This window comes from Anoplolepis gracilipes, chromosome 5 (assembly GCF_047496725.1).
Source record: "Anoplolepis gracilipes chromosome 5, ASM4749672v1, whole genome shotgun sequence".
NCBI classification, from domain to species: Eukaryota; Metazoa; Arthropoda; class Insecta; order Hymenoptera; family Formicidae; genus Anoplolepis; species Anoplolepis gracilipes.
The window spans coordinates 9092966-9107935 of NC_132974.1; the positions used below are offsets into that span (position 1 = coordinate 9092966).

The 14970-nt window shown below is 26.3% G+C and overlaps 3 protein-coding genes across 4 annotated transcripts; 2 read left to right on the top strand and 1 right to left on the bottom strand.

Moving 5' to 3' along the window:
* The first annotated feature begins 217 nt into the window (after positions 1-217).
* On the top strand, positions 218-2770 carry LOC140665583 (vitamin K-dependent protein C). The gene is made up of 7 exons (XM_072891863.1): positions 218-340; positions 637-718; positions 1036-1198; positions 1416-1621; positions 1776-1987; positions 2191-2248; positions 2536-2770. Exons 1-7 carry the CDS (start codon positions 248-250, stop codon positions 2655-2657), a joined length of 936 nt encoding a protein of 311 aa, XP_072747964.1. The 5' UTR covers positions 218-247; the 3' UTR covers positions 2658-2770.
* A 297-nt stretch (positions 2771-3067) lies between these two features.
* LOC140665875 (transmembrane protease serine 9-like) lies at positions 3068-9445 on the top strand. The gene is made up of 14 exons (XM_072892453.1): positions 3068-3446; positions 3777-3957; positions 4271-4476; positions 4614-4813; positions 5220-5277; positions 5352-5471; positions 6564-6718; positions 6790-6888; positions 7000-7051; positions 7427-7592; positions 8003-8214; positions 8379-8572; positions 8824-8881; positions 9321-9445. The coding sequence occupies exons 1-14, from the start codon at positions 3317-3319 to the stop codon at positions 9443-9445; spliced, it is 1956 nt and encodes a 651-aa protein (XP_072748554.1). The 5' UTR covers positions 3068-3316.
* A 2079-nt stretch (positions 9446-11524) lies between these two features.
* LOC140666097 (uncharacterized) lies at positions 11525-14337 on the bottom strand. Of its 2 annotated transcripts, XM_072892897.1 has the most exons (5): positions 12875-14337; positions 12492-12521; positions 12255-12409; positions 12010-12164; positions 11525-11883 (listed from the first exon to the last, which is right to left on the bottom strand). In XM_072892897.1, the coding sequence occupies exons 1-4, from the start codon at positions 14028-14030 to the stop codon at positions 12015-12017; spliced, it is 1491 nt and encodes a 496-aa protein (XP_072748998.1). In that variant the 5' UTR covers positions 14031-14337; the 3' UTR covers positions 11525-11883; positions 12010-12014. The 2 variants fall into 2 exon arrangements, with proteins under 2 accessions (XP_072748998.1, XP_072748997.1); XM_072892896.1 differs by lacking the exon at positions 11525-11883 and having other exon boundaries at positions 11903-12164.
* Positions 14338-14970: the final 633 nt, after the last annotated feature.

The following is a 14970-nucleotide window of genomic DNA, read 5'->3' on the forward strand; positions in this document are numbered from 1 at the left end:
CCGGTTACTGACCGGCTTTAAGCCAAAATAAAATATAAAAGAGAGCGAAATGAATACACGCACTCACACAGATACAAGGATAAAACTCACAAATGCGATTTTAAATGCAAACATAAGGAATATGTGGGATGTTCACTTTACATTCTCGAGGATTTTCTGGGATGCGGGCAATGATAATCCCGCTATACGACGCAAACCAGTTGCTTGAGCAAAGACCAGTATCGCTTTGACTACCGACAGAAAAGTCATGAAGCTGCAAGATTATGTCAGATATCTCGTTTGTATCTTTGTGGTGAATTTTGGTACAACCTTTTGTAACAAAATTTCTTCTCTCCGTTCCGTAAGTCTCTCCAGTATTAGTCTTACTATAATTAAAATCTGTTGTAGTAATCTATTTTCACATAACTTTTCTATACTTTCATAAACTATATATACATTTGACATATTTGTGATAAATAATAAAAATTTTTTATTTTAATATATGTCCTTACGTTCTTATTCTGCGTAAGAAATGATTAGTAATTATTGATTACAAATTTTTAGTTTTTTTTTATTTCTCGATGAAAAAATATTGCTATAATTATATCAAATAAAGTTTGTAAATGTATGAGAACTCGCAAATATATTGTTTGCTAGATCAATGATCAAATTGCATCTAGACATGAGCGCAGTGTTTTGGATTTACTTTTTGGAAGATTCCGAACCTGTGGTGCCTGCTGTGAGTAACATTGATAATTATTTTACAATTAAAAGTGCCTGTCGTAAATTTAAGTTACAAAATAGCAAAAAATTTATTAAAGTTAAACATTTTTGAAATTTTACAAGTCTTTCCTAAGAACTTCCTATATTAATTTACTGCAAATCAAATATTCTTACATTTCTTATTAAAAATAAGAAAATTTCTTGAAATATTATATTTTGTTTATAGTTTAGTATAATAATTATCTCAATTATTTATAATGTTTTTCTTGAATACATTTAACCTAAATCATTACACATTTGATGAAATATTTCTTCGATATTTTATACTTGTAGTATGCGGCCGACCAAACCGTAAAGCAACGCGATTCTTGGGTGGTGAATATACAGAATCGCACGAATTTCCTTGGCTTGCAAATATTCACGTAAACTCCAAGTTAATTAGTGGAGTATTGATAAATGATCGTTATGTCATAACAGCAGCTAGCCAAGTTATTGGGTTTGTATAGAAAAAGAAAAAGAGAGAGAAAGATTATATATATATATATATTAAAATCATTATCATATTATTTAACTTACACACACACATCTCGCTCTCTATATAAAATAATATTAGTAATACCAAAATAGACAAGTTTTGGAGTAATTTATATATATATATATATATATATATATATATATATATATTTATATAATATTTATATCTTCTCTGATAGAGCAACAGCACCGGAAATAAAAATATCCTTAGGAGAATATGATAGATGCACGTTCGACATTTCATCAGTAAATATCAGCGTCGAATCTATAACTTTGCATCCAGAATTCAATCCGGAGTCGCATGCTCACGATTTAGCTTTAATTCGTTTAAGTCGGCCAACTAAATTTGAAAAAAGAATATCACCAGTATGTCTACCTAATCCAGGTTTGTTCTGTCTCGTAATTTGCGTCAATAAAAATGTATGAATATCTAAAAGATAAAATGAATATATATTGTATATTTTTTAGATATTCATATATTTTTATAATAAGAGTCACTGAACTATATATCCAAATCTTCTTTTCTGTAATCTATATAGGCTCAACTTATCTGGGTCAAGTAGGAACTCTAGTAGGCTGGACTACAAGCAAATCCGAAGATAATATTGATACTTTGACATGTAGACCACGAAAATTAGGACTTCCTATTTTAGGATATAACGAGTGCATAAAGTCAGGAATGAATTCGTTAAATTTCAATGACGATTACGGATGCATCGGCGTTGTGGGTACAAGTTCTCTGGTGTGCGAGGTAAATTGAATATATTTTATTACAAATATTTTTAAATTGTGTGTTTGAATCGGTTGAATAAGAGGAGCTAATATATAGCAATACAATAATATTTTTTTCCCTTTATAATAATTTTTATTATATTAAAATAAATTTACTATGATACAAATAACTTATAAATTTAAATTTATATTATAAAAACTAATAATGTTATATATTTATAGAATGATATAGGGTCTTCTGTGCAATATCGATCATATGCTGGAGTTTACGATCTTATTGGTAAGTATAATTGTTTGTCATATAAATAAAACTAATTTGATAGAAAATATTTAAAAATGTAAAGTGACCGCAAATTCTTATCTTTCATAAAGTACAATTATTTAATGATAATGTACTCTTAAAAACGTATTTTATTCAAACTTGAAGATCGATTTATAAGACTTAGCTAAGCGCAAGATTATAGTATACAAACTTTATGATTAGTACAAAATATTAATTAAATATTAATTCTTGAAAAAGTAAAGAAATATATTGCCGCGATAAAATGTGTATTGTATGTGTTACAGGTATTATTCCAAGCATAAATAAATGCGATAATGTTATTAGACCAACTGTTTTTACAAGAATTGGTCCGCGTCTTGATTGGATATTACAGCACACTAAGGATGCGTGCTATTGTACCAAATAATAACATGGAATCTTTTAAATAATGCTATGCAAATATTATTACATAAATATAATATATTTATAATGATATTTTTTTATTATATCAATGCATATTTATTACTATATAACTTACATTCTATAGAGGAAGAATGCGATATCAAAGTACATCGAATTAAAATACTATTTAAATGCATAAATATATATGTATACATTTTTTGTTATTATATACATATATACATATTTATAAAATATGCATAATAAAACATAACATATTATAAATTATGTATTGTGGATAATATTGTCAATATTGTTATATTATCAAAGTAAAGATATTTTTGCTATACTACAAAGTAAAAAAGGCATTATATTTGTTTAAAATTTTCACAGTCTAAAAGTTACAGTCAAATTAAGTATATAATTTTAGCATATAATTTTATTCAAGAATTTCGTATATCTAAACAATTCACATTTTGCAGGAAACAGTTATGTAAACCATAAGTATTATCTTATCTAAAAATTATTAGTGGGTTAAACCACGTCCGCAGTTTGTACTCACACACATTGAAATATTATAGGCATTAAAATATTTACTGCACGCATTTAAGTGTAGCACATGTCAGTTCAGTAAGACACGTCTTACTTTAACGTAAAAGTGACAAGTCTTTCTTTAGTGTCGCACACATGCAGTATTTTATACTAATTAGTTTGTCGTGTCTAATAATAATCTTTAAGTATGCAAACACATTACTATGGCATAAACGAATGAATCGACATACGGATACATCGTATGAAAATTTTGATTACGGATGCGGTAAAGTTTAGCCTGAATAATTTCAGGATTTTTCACATAATGAGAGGAAATAATAATAAACCATTCTTATTAATATTAAATAATTATATATTATATTTTACAGCATATTTTACTTTTACTATTTATAAAAATTTCTAATATTGATATTATTGTGTATTTCTCTATAAGAATCACAACGCAATAAATAAACTATTTAAAATATTTAATGATTTATATATACATAAAAAAATTAAAAAAAGAGATAAACTTAGGCTACTATAATATAAGAATACGTAAATGAAATTAAATTGTTATAGAATATGTTACTTATATATGATGATTATGACTTAGAATGCGGAAAGAAAAATATATTTTTACCATCATCGAGAATAATCGGGGGACAAGAAGTTTTTGAAAATGAATACCCTTGGATGGCTGGTATTATAAGCGTCAATAAATCACGAGTAATCTGTGGAGCATCAATTATAAACGATCGTTATGTGATAACAGCAGCTCACTGCATTGTTTATGGGTATATACATGTTGATAATAAATATATATATGGTCCAAGAAAAATTCGTCCTGCGCACATGCATCAATTTCACAGAAAATTAATTAATTAAACCTGCGTTTAATTCTTATTGGCCCACGAAATTCAAAAATTAATATTAATAGTTTAATATACATAAAATATCATTGTTTATTATGATAATCTGTATCTAATAATAAGTTAAATAATATATATAATAATTTTATTGATAAATTATATTTGCAAAAAATTGTCACATAGAATTGAAAAGTAATAAATAAAAACTAATAATGTTGTATTTTTATGTATTTTATAGTTTTAATAAAGATGATCTCAAGGTATCTGTCGGTGCTCATGATTCATGCAAATGGGGTGCGAAAAGTACGATCTTTTCTGTTGAGAATATTTTTCCACATCCAAATTATGATAGGCAAACAAATTTTGCCGATATTATGCTGGTTAAATTAGTTATGCGAATTACCTTTAACCAATTCGCTAGACCAATTTGTTTACCAAAACCTGGTAATTATTATGATCTTATCATATACATATTATAGCATATATATAAATATTCCTACATATGTGTAATCTGCAAAAAAATAAGATTTACAACTGAATAAAATGATTAATGATACCTTCTAACATTTTTCTTTGTACAGGGCTTGATGTTGTCTCTCAATTTGGAGAAAAATCCGTATCTGCACTTGGCTGGGGATTTTCAGAAACTGATACATTATTTAATAAGGATTGTAGTTTGCGTATAGTGGATTTAACATTGTTTAAGCAATCGGAATGTCCTACTGAGATCTCGAGTTTAATCTGCGCAGGATATAAAGCATCACCACGCGGTACTTGTGGGGTAATTAACCAATTATAACATTATATACATTAGTGTTTAGACATTTAATTTCTATTTTTATATTAATATTAAGTCATCTGAAAAGGTATCTCTCATACATTTTCTCACATATAATATTTTTAATATTTTTTAAATTTTGATTTATTATTTGTAAAAATACAAATATTATTTTTTTTATTTTTAAACGTATAATTTTTATAAACGCTCTAGAGTTTAATAATTCTCCTGATTTTTGTTCTTAATTATCAAATTATAATACATAGCAATATTATATAATTATATATTTTCTTTCCCCTAAAAAAATTTACAAAGTAATGTTTGTATAGCATTACCATGTAAATTAATTAATTAAAAATTACAAAAGTGAAATAAGTAAAATATTATATTAGACACTTATATAATTTAGGGTGATAGTGGCGGTCCTCTTCAAATATTAAATGATAATTATAAATATATCTTAATAGGTGAGTTTTAATATAAATAATAATTCAGTAACTATATTTAATATAACATAGAATTAATAAAATTCATTTTGCAGGAATTACTTCAAATGGAGTACTATGTGCTAATGTTAATTATCCAGATTACTTCACGAATGTCGCGCGAATGGTTCCATGGATATTACAAACAACAAAACATGATTCTAAGTATTGTTGGAGTTAATATAGCTATATAATTTTTGTAATAGTACATAATTTTATAATTATTACTCTGAAATGTTTATTGATAAAAAACAAATAAAAAAATAAATGAGTAAAAGCCATTTGCATAATAAAATTACTAAGTAACTTCTTGCAAATTTCTCAACATTTTATCAGCAGTTATTTATAAATTTCACACGCTACGTCAAACGTGTCTATCAGCTCGTATATGCTGCATAAACCTAGAATTTTCGTTGACCGCGTTGTGTTGTACATAACTCATAAACTGTTCTCGTAAAATTCCCGGCATGACCTTATTGACGTCTATGATACGATATCTGCAGAACCGTACCAGATTCGTTCATACCTGAAGTGAAGAAGGTAAAAAAACGATAAAAAAAACTCACCGATAAACGTTTACTTGACTTTAAGCTCAAGATACGTTAAAAATTGTAAACATATAATAGTGCTGTTAAATATGTAATTTTATTTATGTTGCATTGTAAAATTACTTTGCAACTTTTAATGAAATCATTTTTTAAACATTTATTGTACATTCTAAATTTAAATGTCATAGGAAAAACAGCTATTTTCATCTTTATTTTTTTAGATTCTGCCAAATAATTTGCTTTTTTCATGCATTAACTTTGGCCACAAGCATAATCGCTATATAGGAAGTCTTTATAAGAATTTATCGCCTATATACCATCTTAACACACTCGCCGTTCTTTCTGCCTTTCTGAGAATAATTTATAATGCTTTCAAAATGAGAAAAGCCGATGATCCGTAAAAATCTGCAAAGAATTTGAACAAGATGACACAAAAGTCTAGATAAAATTTATATTGAGTTATATCAGAAATATTATTCAATTACAAAACTATTCAATAAATAAATGCAAAATAATATATTTTTTTTAATATTTTACAAAAATTTTATTGTAAAGAGATTTTTATATGTATATGAAATTTTATTGTTATAAGAAAAAGAGAGAAATAGAATATATGTATTTATATATATATATATATATAATTTATTTATTTTATAAAATATATCTATAGTATTTACATTCAATATCCTTTTATGATTAATCAAATTGTATAGGTTGCAGTGCATTTTATACTGCACGAGTATTTATTCGTTAGAATTTATTTACCATCCGATGTGCCAAGCTTTAATAAGAATAATGATTTACGAATACATGCTCCTTGCGATATGAAATTCCGACAAGGCGATACGCTTGACGATAGTTCGACACCGAAATTGGTTACCATTGTTATTCGTTATTGAGTATTGATTAATATAAAACAGAGTATTCTCTATATCGCGTTCAGTAGTCGCGGCGGTTTTCAGCAGATGAAATGTCACAAGAGTCGCGGAGCATGAAGTCCCACTTAACTTTGATGGCCGTGATTGGTGTCCTTTTGATCCTAGACGTTCGTTGAGAGAGTAATTAAGTGAAATTATCACAAGGACGAATCAAAATGAAACAATAACGGTACAATAATTTATAATTTTCCGAATAATCACATTGTGCTCATTTTCAGACGGCACGCGCGTGGAAACATCAGCTACGTCTACGAGTAAATCCGAATTGTGGTAACGATCAAAATTATGCAAGTAGTACACGCATATGCATCCAACGAAGCTCTCGTTTGCACGAATAGTGAATAGACACTAACTTTAAATTACTGATATCCTGGAACACTTTTGTTCAGACAAACATTCAATTCAATTAATTCTACATTGATTACACTTTATAACACAATAATAATATAAACGAATATAAAATTGTATATATGTTACAGAATTACAAAATAAAATAGTTGATAGTAAAGTTTATAATTAAATTTGTCTAGAAAATTTCACAGAATATGTACAGAGAAGTATAATTATACAATCAGAATATTGTATACATTTATCATTTATGTTTCATATAAAATTTTAATCGATTTATTAATCTCTTTACAACAGAATGTGGAATATCAGGAGGAATATCAAATCGTATTGTCGGTGGAAAAATATCAATTCCGCACAGATTTCCTTGGGTCGCAGCAATATTCAACAGAGATAATCTTCATTGCGGGGGCACATTGATTAATGATCGATATGTGTTAACTGCCGGACATTGTGTTAAGTGGTATCTTATTTGCTTCTCCGTATTTTACGTTTTGAAAAAAGTCAAAGACATTATCATTACTATCATATCATTTGCCAGAAGACTTATATGCAGTACATACGCATACATATTATGTAGTATTAATAACTGCTTCATAGATACTGATAAATTGTTAAGATCATATTGGAGAAATCTAAACATAAAATAGCATCATATAAAATAAAATCGTATTAAATATATTAGCTTTCTCAGTAAACGTTTATAATAATATTACTAAAGCAAAAGATATTAACCAATTTTATTAGATGTAGTATATTATTTGTTATAAGAGAATCATATCATCGTAGATATAATATGTCATATAAGTAATAATTTTATAAGATAGCTGTAAAATATATTCTAATTCTCATGTTTTCCTGCGAGTTGCTTAGGGTTCAACCTACCGATCTCTCAATCGGTTTAGGAATGCACGACATTGAAAATTCAAACGAAGGAAATATAATTGAAGTCGATAAAGTAATTTTACACGAAGACTTTGAAAGTGATGAGCTCCATGATACAAATGATATTGCTCTGATTCGACTAGAGTATCCAGTTGAAATAAATGATAATGTGAAACCTGTATGTCTTCCGAAAAGAAAAGGTCAGTCTCTGCTTTTCTAATGCTTAATATTTGAATAAACATTTAAAATTAAAAAAAATTATAAAAACATTTATTATAAATATTTATATAAAACTCTCGTTTACATATTCTAAAATTTTTGATAAATATACAAAAGAATGGTACACATAAATTTCCAATTATAGATTCCGATTACACGGGGCATCATGTCAAAGTTACTGGATGGGGACGTGTCCAAAAGGAAGGAGATACGTCCAAATTTCTGCGTCAAGCTATCTTAAAAGTAATGTCCTGGGCCGCATGTAAGAATACTTCATTTGGAGAGCATGTCACGGAATCGATGTTATGTGCTTACAGTGATAATACTGATGCGTGTCAGGTATTCTCTTATATCATAATCCATTTAATTCGCTGATGTATTCTAGGATCAAAATAATATTATATTATATATCTGTCGTATATAATTCTTTTACATATATCCTAAAAAATTAACTCCTTGAAGTTTTGTTATTCTTCAAATTATATCATATGAGCAATTTAAAAATTAGTAAACATTGTCAAATTATATATATTTTATCTTTGATAAATTCATATGTATTTCACACTTATATAATAATATTGAAATTTTAGGGTGATAGCGGTGGACCTCTCCTATCCGAAAGAAAAGACGAAAAGTATGAAGAAATTGGTAAGAATGTCATCAGTTTTTATATAAAACATTTCCATCTTAAGAAAAAACATTATGAACATTATTTTTTGTTAGTTAAACAACATTCTATATAAAATCTTGACGCGTTAAAATATATATATAAAAAATAAATTATCACTTTTTTTAAATATATATTTCGACGCGTCTGCAACTCTTAATGACTTAATTAAAATGTTCAACTTTTCTTCCTCTGTCATCCCTAAGAATTTGTACAAACGATCTTTCTTAACACCCTATATAATTATACATAATATTAAAACGCAGAGTTCACCTTCAACGTATGTACATCTTGCTATCATATTGTTAAAATTGAATATTGATTATTGTAGAAAAGATTATTTTGTGAGAGCACGTCTATAAATTATGTCGCAGAATTTAATTCATTCATGTGAGATTATCTTACCCATCATTTCAACAGGGATAGTCTCCTGGGGTATCGGATGCGCTGATCCCGGAGTCCCTGGCGTATATGTGAAGATCACGGATTATCTGAACTGGATAAAATATCATTCTAATGATGGTATTTACTGCATAGATAGATAGACTTCGTGCAATGAATATTAATGGAAAATAATATAAAATTTAATAGTAAACTTTATTTATTTTTAATCTTATATTCTAATATAGATATTCTGTAATTCAAACTCAAAATATGCAAATTTTACAAAAAAAAATGTCGTTATTCATCAAACTAAATGCTATCTTTTCATAATCATTCACGAAATCAAATATATGTTTTATTCAATACACAACCAGTCTAAATACAAGAAATTTAATATTTTCAAGTTATATAAAGGTAATGCATATGATCTCATACTATAAATATTAATACAATCTGTAATCACAATTATTTCTATGTCGTTAACGAATCTCGGTCAGCAACTTTCAATTTTATTTTATCATATAATTACTTTGACGATAACGCTGATTGTTTGGTGAAACAGCGTTAATTAAAACGCATATGTCTTATTGTAAGTTGAGTTGGTCTGCACTTTAACGCTGTTTTAAAAATGTGGTAATATTTATTTTATACACATTTTAGAATGTAATATAAATTACAAAATTTATCATAATACATTAATGTTAATGCCAAAATAATAAAAATATTATTTAATAAAGTAGTATAAATAATAAAGAAATAAAGAATTATGAAAACAATTATTATATTGCAATTCAGTTATATACAAATAATTATATTGATAATTATTTATTTCCAATAATAATAAGCGAATTTAATTAAATAAAAAATAGAACTTTTGAGAGGAAAAATATAATAACTGGGCACTACACATAGAATAATTGTTTTTTTTAATTTAAAAATCCAGTTCATCCTCTAGTACCATTTATTTCATATTACTGTACATATTTTAATTTATTATAAATTGTATTGTATATATAAAAAATTACAATATTAGCAGTGAATTTTAATTAGATACAACTGGACGGTTTTTTTTATGTTGTGGAGAATATAATGCTGATTAAAAAATATATTTATATCATGTAAATTATTTATTTAGAAACTAAGTAATTATTTTAGCAAACATTCAGAAGAATAACAATTTAAAACTGTGCATTAATTCAATAAATTATAGTGCGTATTTAAGATTGCATATAACAAGTCTTTTTTGTGAAAAATCAAGAACATAAAAAGTGCGTAATAAATAAATATAAAATATTAAATAATATCATTTAGCAAATATTGTAAAATAGAGCTTACTGAAACTTATTAAATGTAAGTAGTATATATAAATATATTGCAAGTATAACATTATGAAAATATAATATAAAAAAGGATAAACACAAAAAAATAAAAAAAAACATAATAAAAATTTATTCAAATTTTCTAATTTAATATTTTAATCTGAGATATATTTTTCTATCAAATATGTATGTGTTCAATATTTTATAAAATTCATATTGGCTATATCTATACATTACTCTCTTAAAACACATTTTTCTGCAATGATAACTGCATTTAACAATTAGCATGCAACGAAAATACTTATTGTAGACATTATTTCGTTACATCTTTAAACTTGAAAATTAATATAAAGATTTATGAAAATTTTTTTTCTATACGTAGACGTACTAAAATATTAAGCTGAATTAATAAGTTTTTCGACGATATACACGTACAATTATTTTAATATGCATAATCGTTTCAAACGAAATATCAGAGATATAGTTTTTCAATTTTGCTATTTACTTCATGTCTATACGATTGGATGCATCTCGTAAAACACATTAAGATTCACCATGAAATTACAAACTTTTAATTTTTAAGAAGAATTAAGGGAGAAACTTGAATAATAAAATAATATATTCTAAAAGAACAATTTATAATTTTCGAACATTTTGATGCTATAACTCAAAATCAATAAATATTATAAATTGATGTATATCATATATAAATAAATATCACATAGATTAACATAATACTTGATACCTAATAAAAATAGAATTTGAAACCATTTTATATGTATATAAATCTCATCTAATTAATAATTATCATTAAAAGATTGTCTGATATACTAAATTATTTAAAAAATTTTTATATTTTTCAAATCTATTACTTAATATAAATATTGTGATAAATTGCTAAATTAAAAATATTTATATATCTGTGCGAAAAATTTTAATAATTTTTTATATTATATATACAATCTACTTTATATATATTACAGGAAATGAATAACACATTTAAAGACTAAAAAAGGTAAAAAATTTTAAATAAAAGTTTGAAAACACTCAATTTTGCTTGATAATTTTCGAATAATTAAATTATATAGAAAAAGTTATACAAATTCTTAATACATTATTAATAAAACATATTTTAAATTCTAAATTATGCATTTGATTTGAGTCAACATTTAAGTCGAAAATATATGTATTATATATGCTTTCTAATACCATGTTACCAAACGTTATATCATCACATATTACATGTACATAAGTTTCGTTATCATGACCAATATGATATGCTAAAATATCAAATAAGTAGATTAGAAAATTAAATGATATGCTAAGAAAGTATGTGCTTAAATACAAAATATATATTACACTTGCAATACTATAATACAGATATTATAAAATTTGTGATATTTTACTCGCGTTAATATATGACATGAGTAACATTAGCGTTACATTGCGATGTAACAGCTTCTTCAAGTGTACAATCCAATTTTCGGTAGTTAGCCGTACTTGGTCGCCGTCTACTACGATTACTTCTGGATCTTCGACCTTCTAATACAATAGCAAGTATCTGAAACGAATGAAATTTATAAATAAAATTAATGTTACAAACGATAATATACAAATGCTATATGTATAAATGTGTATAAATTAAACTCACCTTCTGCTTATTATGATAACCTATATATCCAGCAATACATGCTACTGTGACTACAGTAAAGTAAGTAAAGAAGTGAGAATCATCATCTGTTCTTATATTAGGATATCGCAAATCCTTCTGTTCAAAAACTTCTTGTACATTCCCATTTTGATTCCCTTTTAAAAAACATATACATATTAGATAGATTATTACATATAATTAATTAATATAAAAATAACTTTTTTTATGCATTCTTACTTGTTGACTGTTGAATTGTATCATCTACATCTGAAAATTAAATATATATATATACATATAATACTTGTACATATTATACTTATAAGAAAAAAATAATATTATAAAATACATTAATTGTAGAAATAGATTAATAAAATGCAAAACATATACACTCTGTATTTAAATGCACATGTAAATTTAATATTTTTCCGCAACATGTATATATTTCTATGCAAGTTTATTTTTTGTGTGCAAATAAAATATGATATATACACAAAATAATTATATAGACATACAAGATTCTAATTGATTATTATAACTCTTATTAAAGATATAATCATTTTGACTTTTCACAAATTTTCTAAAATAAATTATACAAATATAAATTTATAAAAATTAATTACCATCTATATTGCTGTCTGCTACATTAGTTTCTATATCTTCTTCTGGATTTCCAGCATATTGATCTTGGGTATTTTCAGATAGTGTACTAGGTTTTAAATCATCATTATTTTGCTCCTTGTTAAATTCATCTTTTTTTTCTTCATTTATAACATCTTTCTTTGGCACATCATATACAGGATTGTTTATTGACAGAGGTTTTTCAATTTTGACATTATCTTCAGTTTTAATATTATTAATCTTTTTATTTTCTTGAAGAATTGGAGATGCTGATTTATAAGTCTGTGTTTCTGAAAATGTATCATCTGGTTTCTTTGTCTTACTTAATTTTTCACTGTCAGATTTTACTTTCTCCACATCAGGTTGTACATGCACAGTTGTTGGCATATTTTCAGGCACATTTAAATTAGTTTCTTCAGTATTATCATTCTTAGAATTTGTTATAATTTTATCCTGTTCATTAGTTTCTTTTTCTTCTGTCTTCTTAGCTTCAGCTATTATTTTATTATTACTTGCTACCTCATTTGATTGAGTTACAAGTAATTTAGCAGATGTTACAAAATCATATTTTGTTTCTGTTCTCTCTACTTTCTTATCATCAAACTTCTTGATCCAAGCAAATATTGCACATAATGGTTTAACTTGATCTACTAAATCAAAACAAATCTTTTGACATTTATGCGAGTGATTAAAAGCTTCAATCAGTGGTGTCAAAAGTGAATCTATTTTATTGTATGATGATGTATAGCCTTGTAAATTTTTACAAAATTCCTTTTCCTGGGCTTCATCTTCATTAGGAACAAATTCCTCCATATATTGAGTTAATACTGCTGCATTAAAGGAAGAAGTTTGATGAGGAAACTGACTAGAATATTGACAAATCTTGTATGCTGTATCATAAACTCCTAAACAGAGAAAAGTATCTAAAGTGTTTTCATTGACGTTCAAAGAACCACTAGGATATAACAATGATGCACAAAGTTTTGTATATTCTAAATCATATAAAAATTTAGATGTCTTGCATAATTTTGTGTCATTTTTCATAACCTCTGTAATACTCGGCATCACTGGAGCGCTTATCACTCCCGTAAAAGAAACAACTAGGATAAGGACGTTTAACACTAATGCGACATGAAATAAAGCGTAACGGTTTTCCATTATTTTTAGAGATGAATTTCCAGCCTCTATTGTACAGACTAGTAAACCGTAATAAACTGTCGTTCTATCAGTCACCGAACATAATTTTATGTCCCGTTAATTTTTGTAAAGACCGATCATTTTCTAAAAAAAAGGCTCATACACTCCCACTCTCGCACAGTCTGTGTTATTCTAGGAACGTTATATTCCGATTAATGTACTTTTGTCTATCATAACCTCTCTTATATTTAATTTTCCAACAATCCTGAGAAAGGCCACGCCGTCATTTTTCGTACGACCATCGACGAGGTACTATGAAAGAAAGACCGATGGTCTTACAGGGTTTAGTGTGACAGGAGTAAATTATCGACAATGCAAAGATTTTCCTGCTGTAAGTAAGAAAATCTTTGCACTGTCGATAATAAAACGTATAACCAGCAGAAACTCGAAAAAGCGGATCATTTTCACATGGAACCTCAAGGCTTGCTTAGTACTGACATCTGCTTTTACGTTAGAATTACATGGCCAAATCATTGATCAACACTGTTGGTAAAATCACTTTTTGGTGCGCCAGTTCACACTATTCCATATACCTATATAAATTGTAGATTAGTAAATCAGAAATTTTTATCTCGCATATAGATTTAATTATTTTTTCAAGTGTCTGCGAATTTTATTTATTTTAACATATTGCTTCTAAAATGATAAAAATACAAATAAATTTTAAACGAGATTTGATAATCATTCCAAGATACGTATTCATGAACTTCTTATCTCTAAATCATTCACATATAAAATACTCGTGTCAAATATTGATCATAAAATAAAATTGCATTATTACTATAGAATATTGTTACCTAATTTGAAAATATCAATAAACAATAAAAGTCAGAGATAAAATTTACTTGTAAAACTATGAATAATATTTATTAATAGTATTTGTTTCATGAACCATAGCAAT

Bases quoted from the DNA above. Each gene is read 5' to 3' on its own strand.
- LOC140665875 (XM_072892453.1), top strand. From the start codon at position 3,317: ATGCAGTATTTTATACTAATTAGTTTGTCGTGTCTAATAATAATCTTT. The intron at 4,477-4,613 runs GTAATTATTATG...TTCTTTGTACAG, and splicing joins AATTTGTTTACCAAAACCTG to GGCTTGATGTTGTCTCTCAA. The intron at 4,814-5,219 runs GTAATTAACCAA...TATATAATTTAG, and splicing joins CACCACGCGGTACTTGTGGG to GGTGATAGTGGCGGTCCTCT.
- LOC140666097 (XM_072892897.1), bottom strand. From the start codon at position 14,030: ATGGAAAACCGTTACGCTTTATTTCATGTCGCATTAGTGTTAAACGTC. The intron at 12,410-12,491 runs GTAAGAATGCAT...GTTTTTTAAAAG, and splicing joins TACAATTCAACAGTCAACAA to GGAATCAAAATGGGAATGTA. The intron at 12,165-12,254 runs GTGAGTTTAATT...CATTCGTTTCAG, and splicing joins GTTATCATAATAAGCAGAAG to ATACTTGCTATTGTATTAGA.
- LOC140665583 (XM_072891863.1), top strand. From the start codon at position 248: ATGAAGCTGCAAGATTATGTCAGATATCTCGTTTGTATCTTTGTGGTG. The intron at 1,622-1,775 runs GTTTGTTCTGTC...TAATCTATATAG, and splicing joins AGTATGTCTACCTAATCCAG to GCTCAACTTATCTGGGTCAA. The intron at 1,988-2,190 runs GTAAATTGAATA...ATATATTTATAG, and splicing joins CAAGTTCTCTGGTGTGCGAG to AATGATATAGGGTCTTCTGT.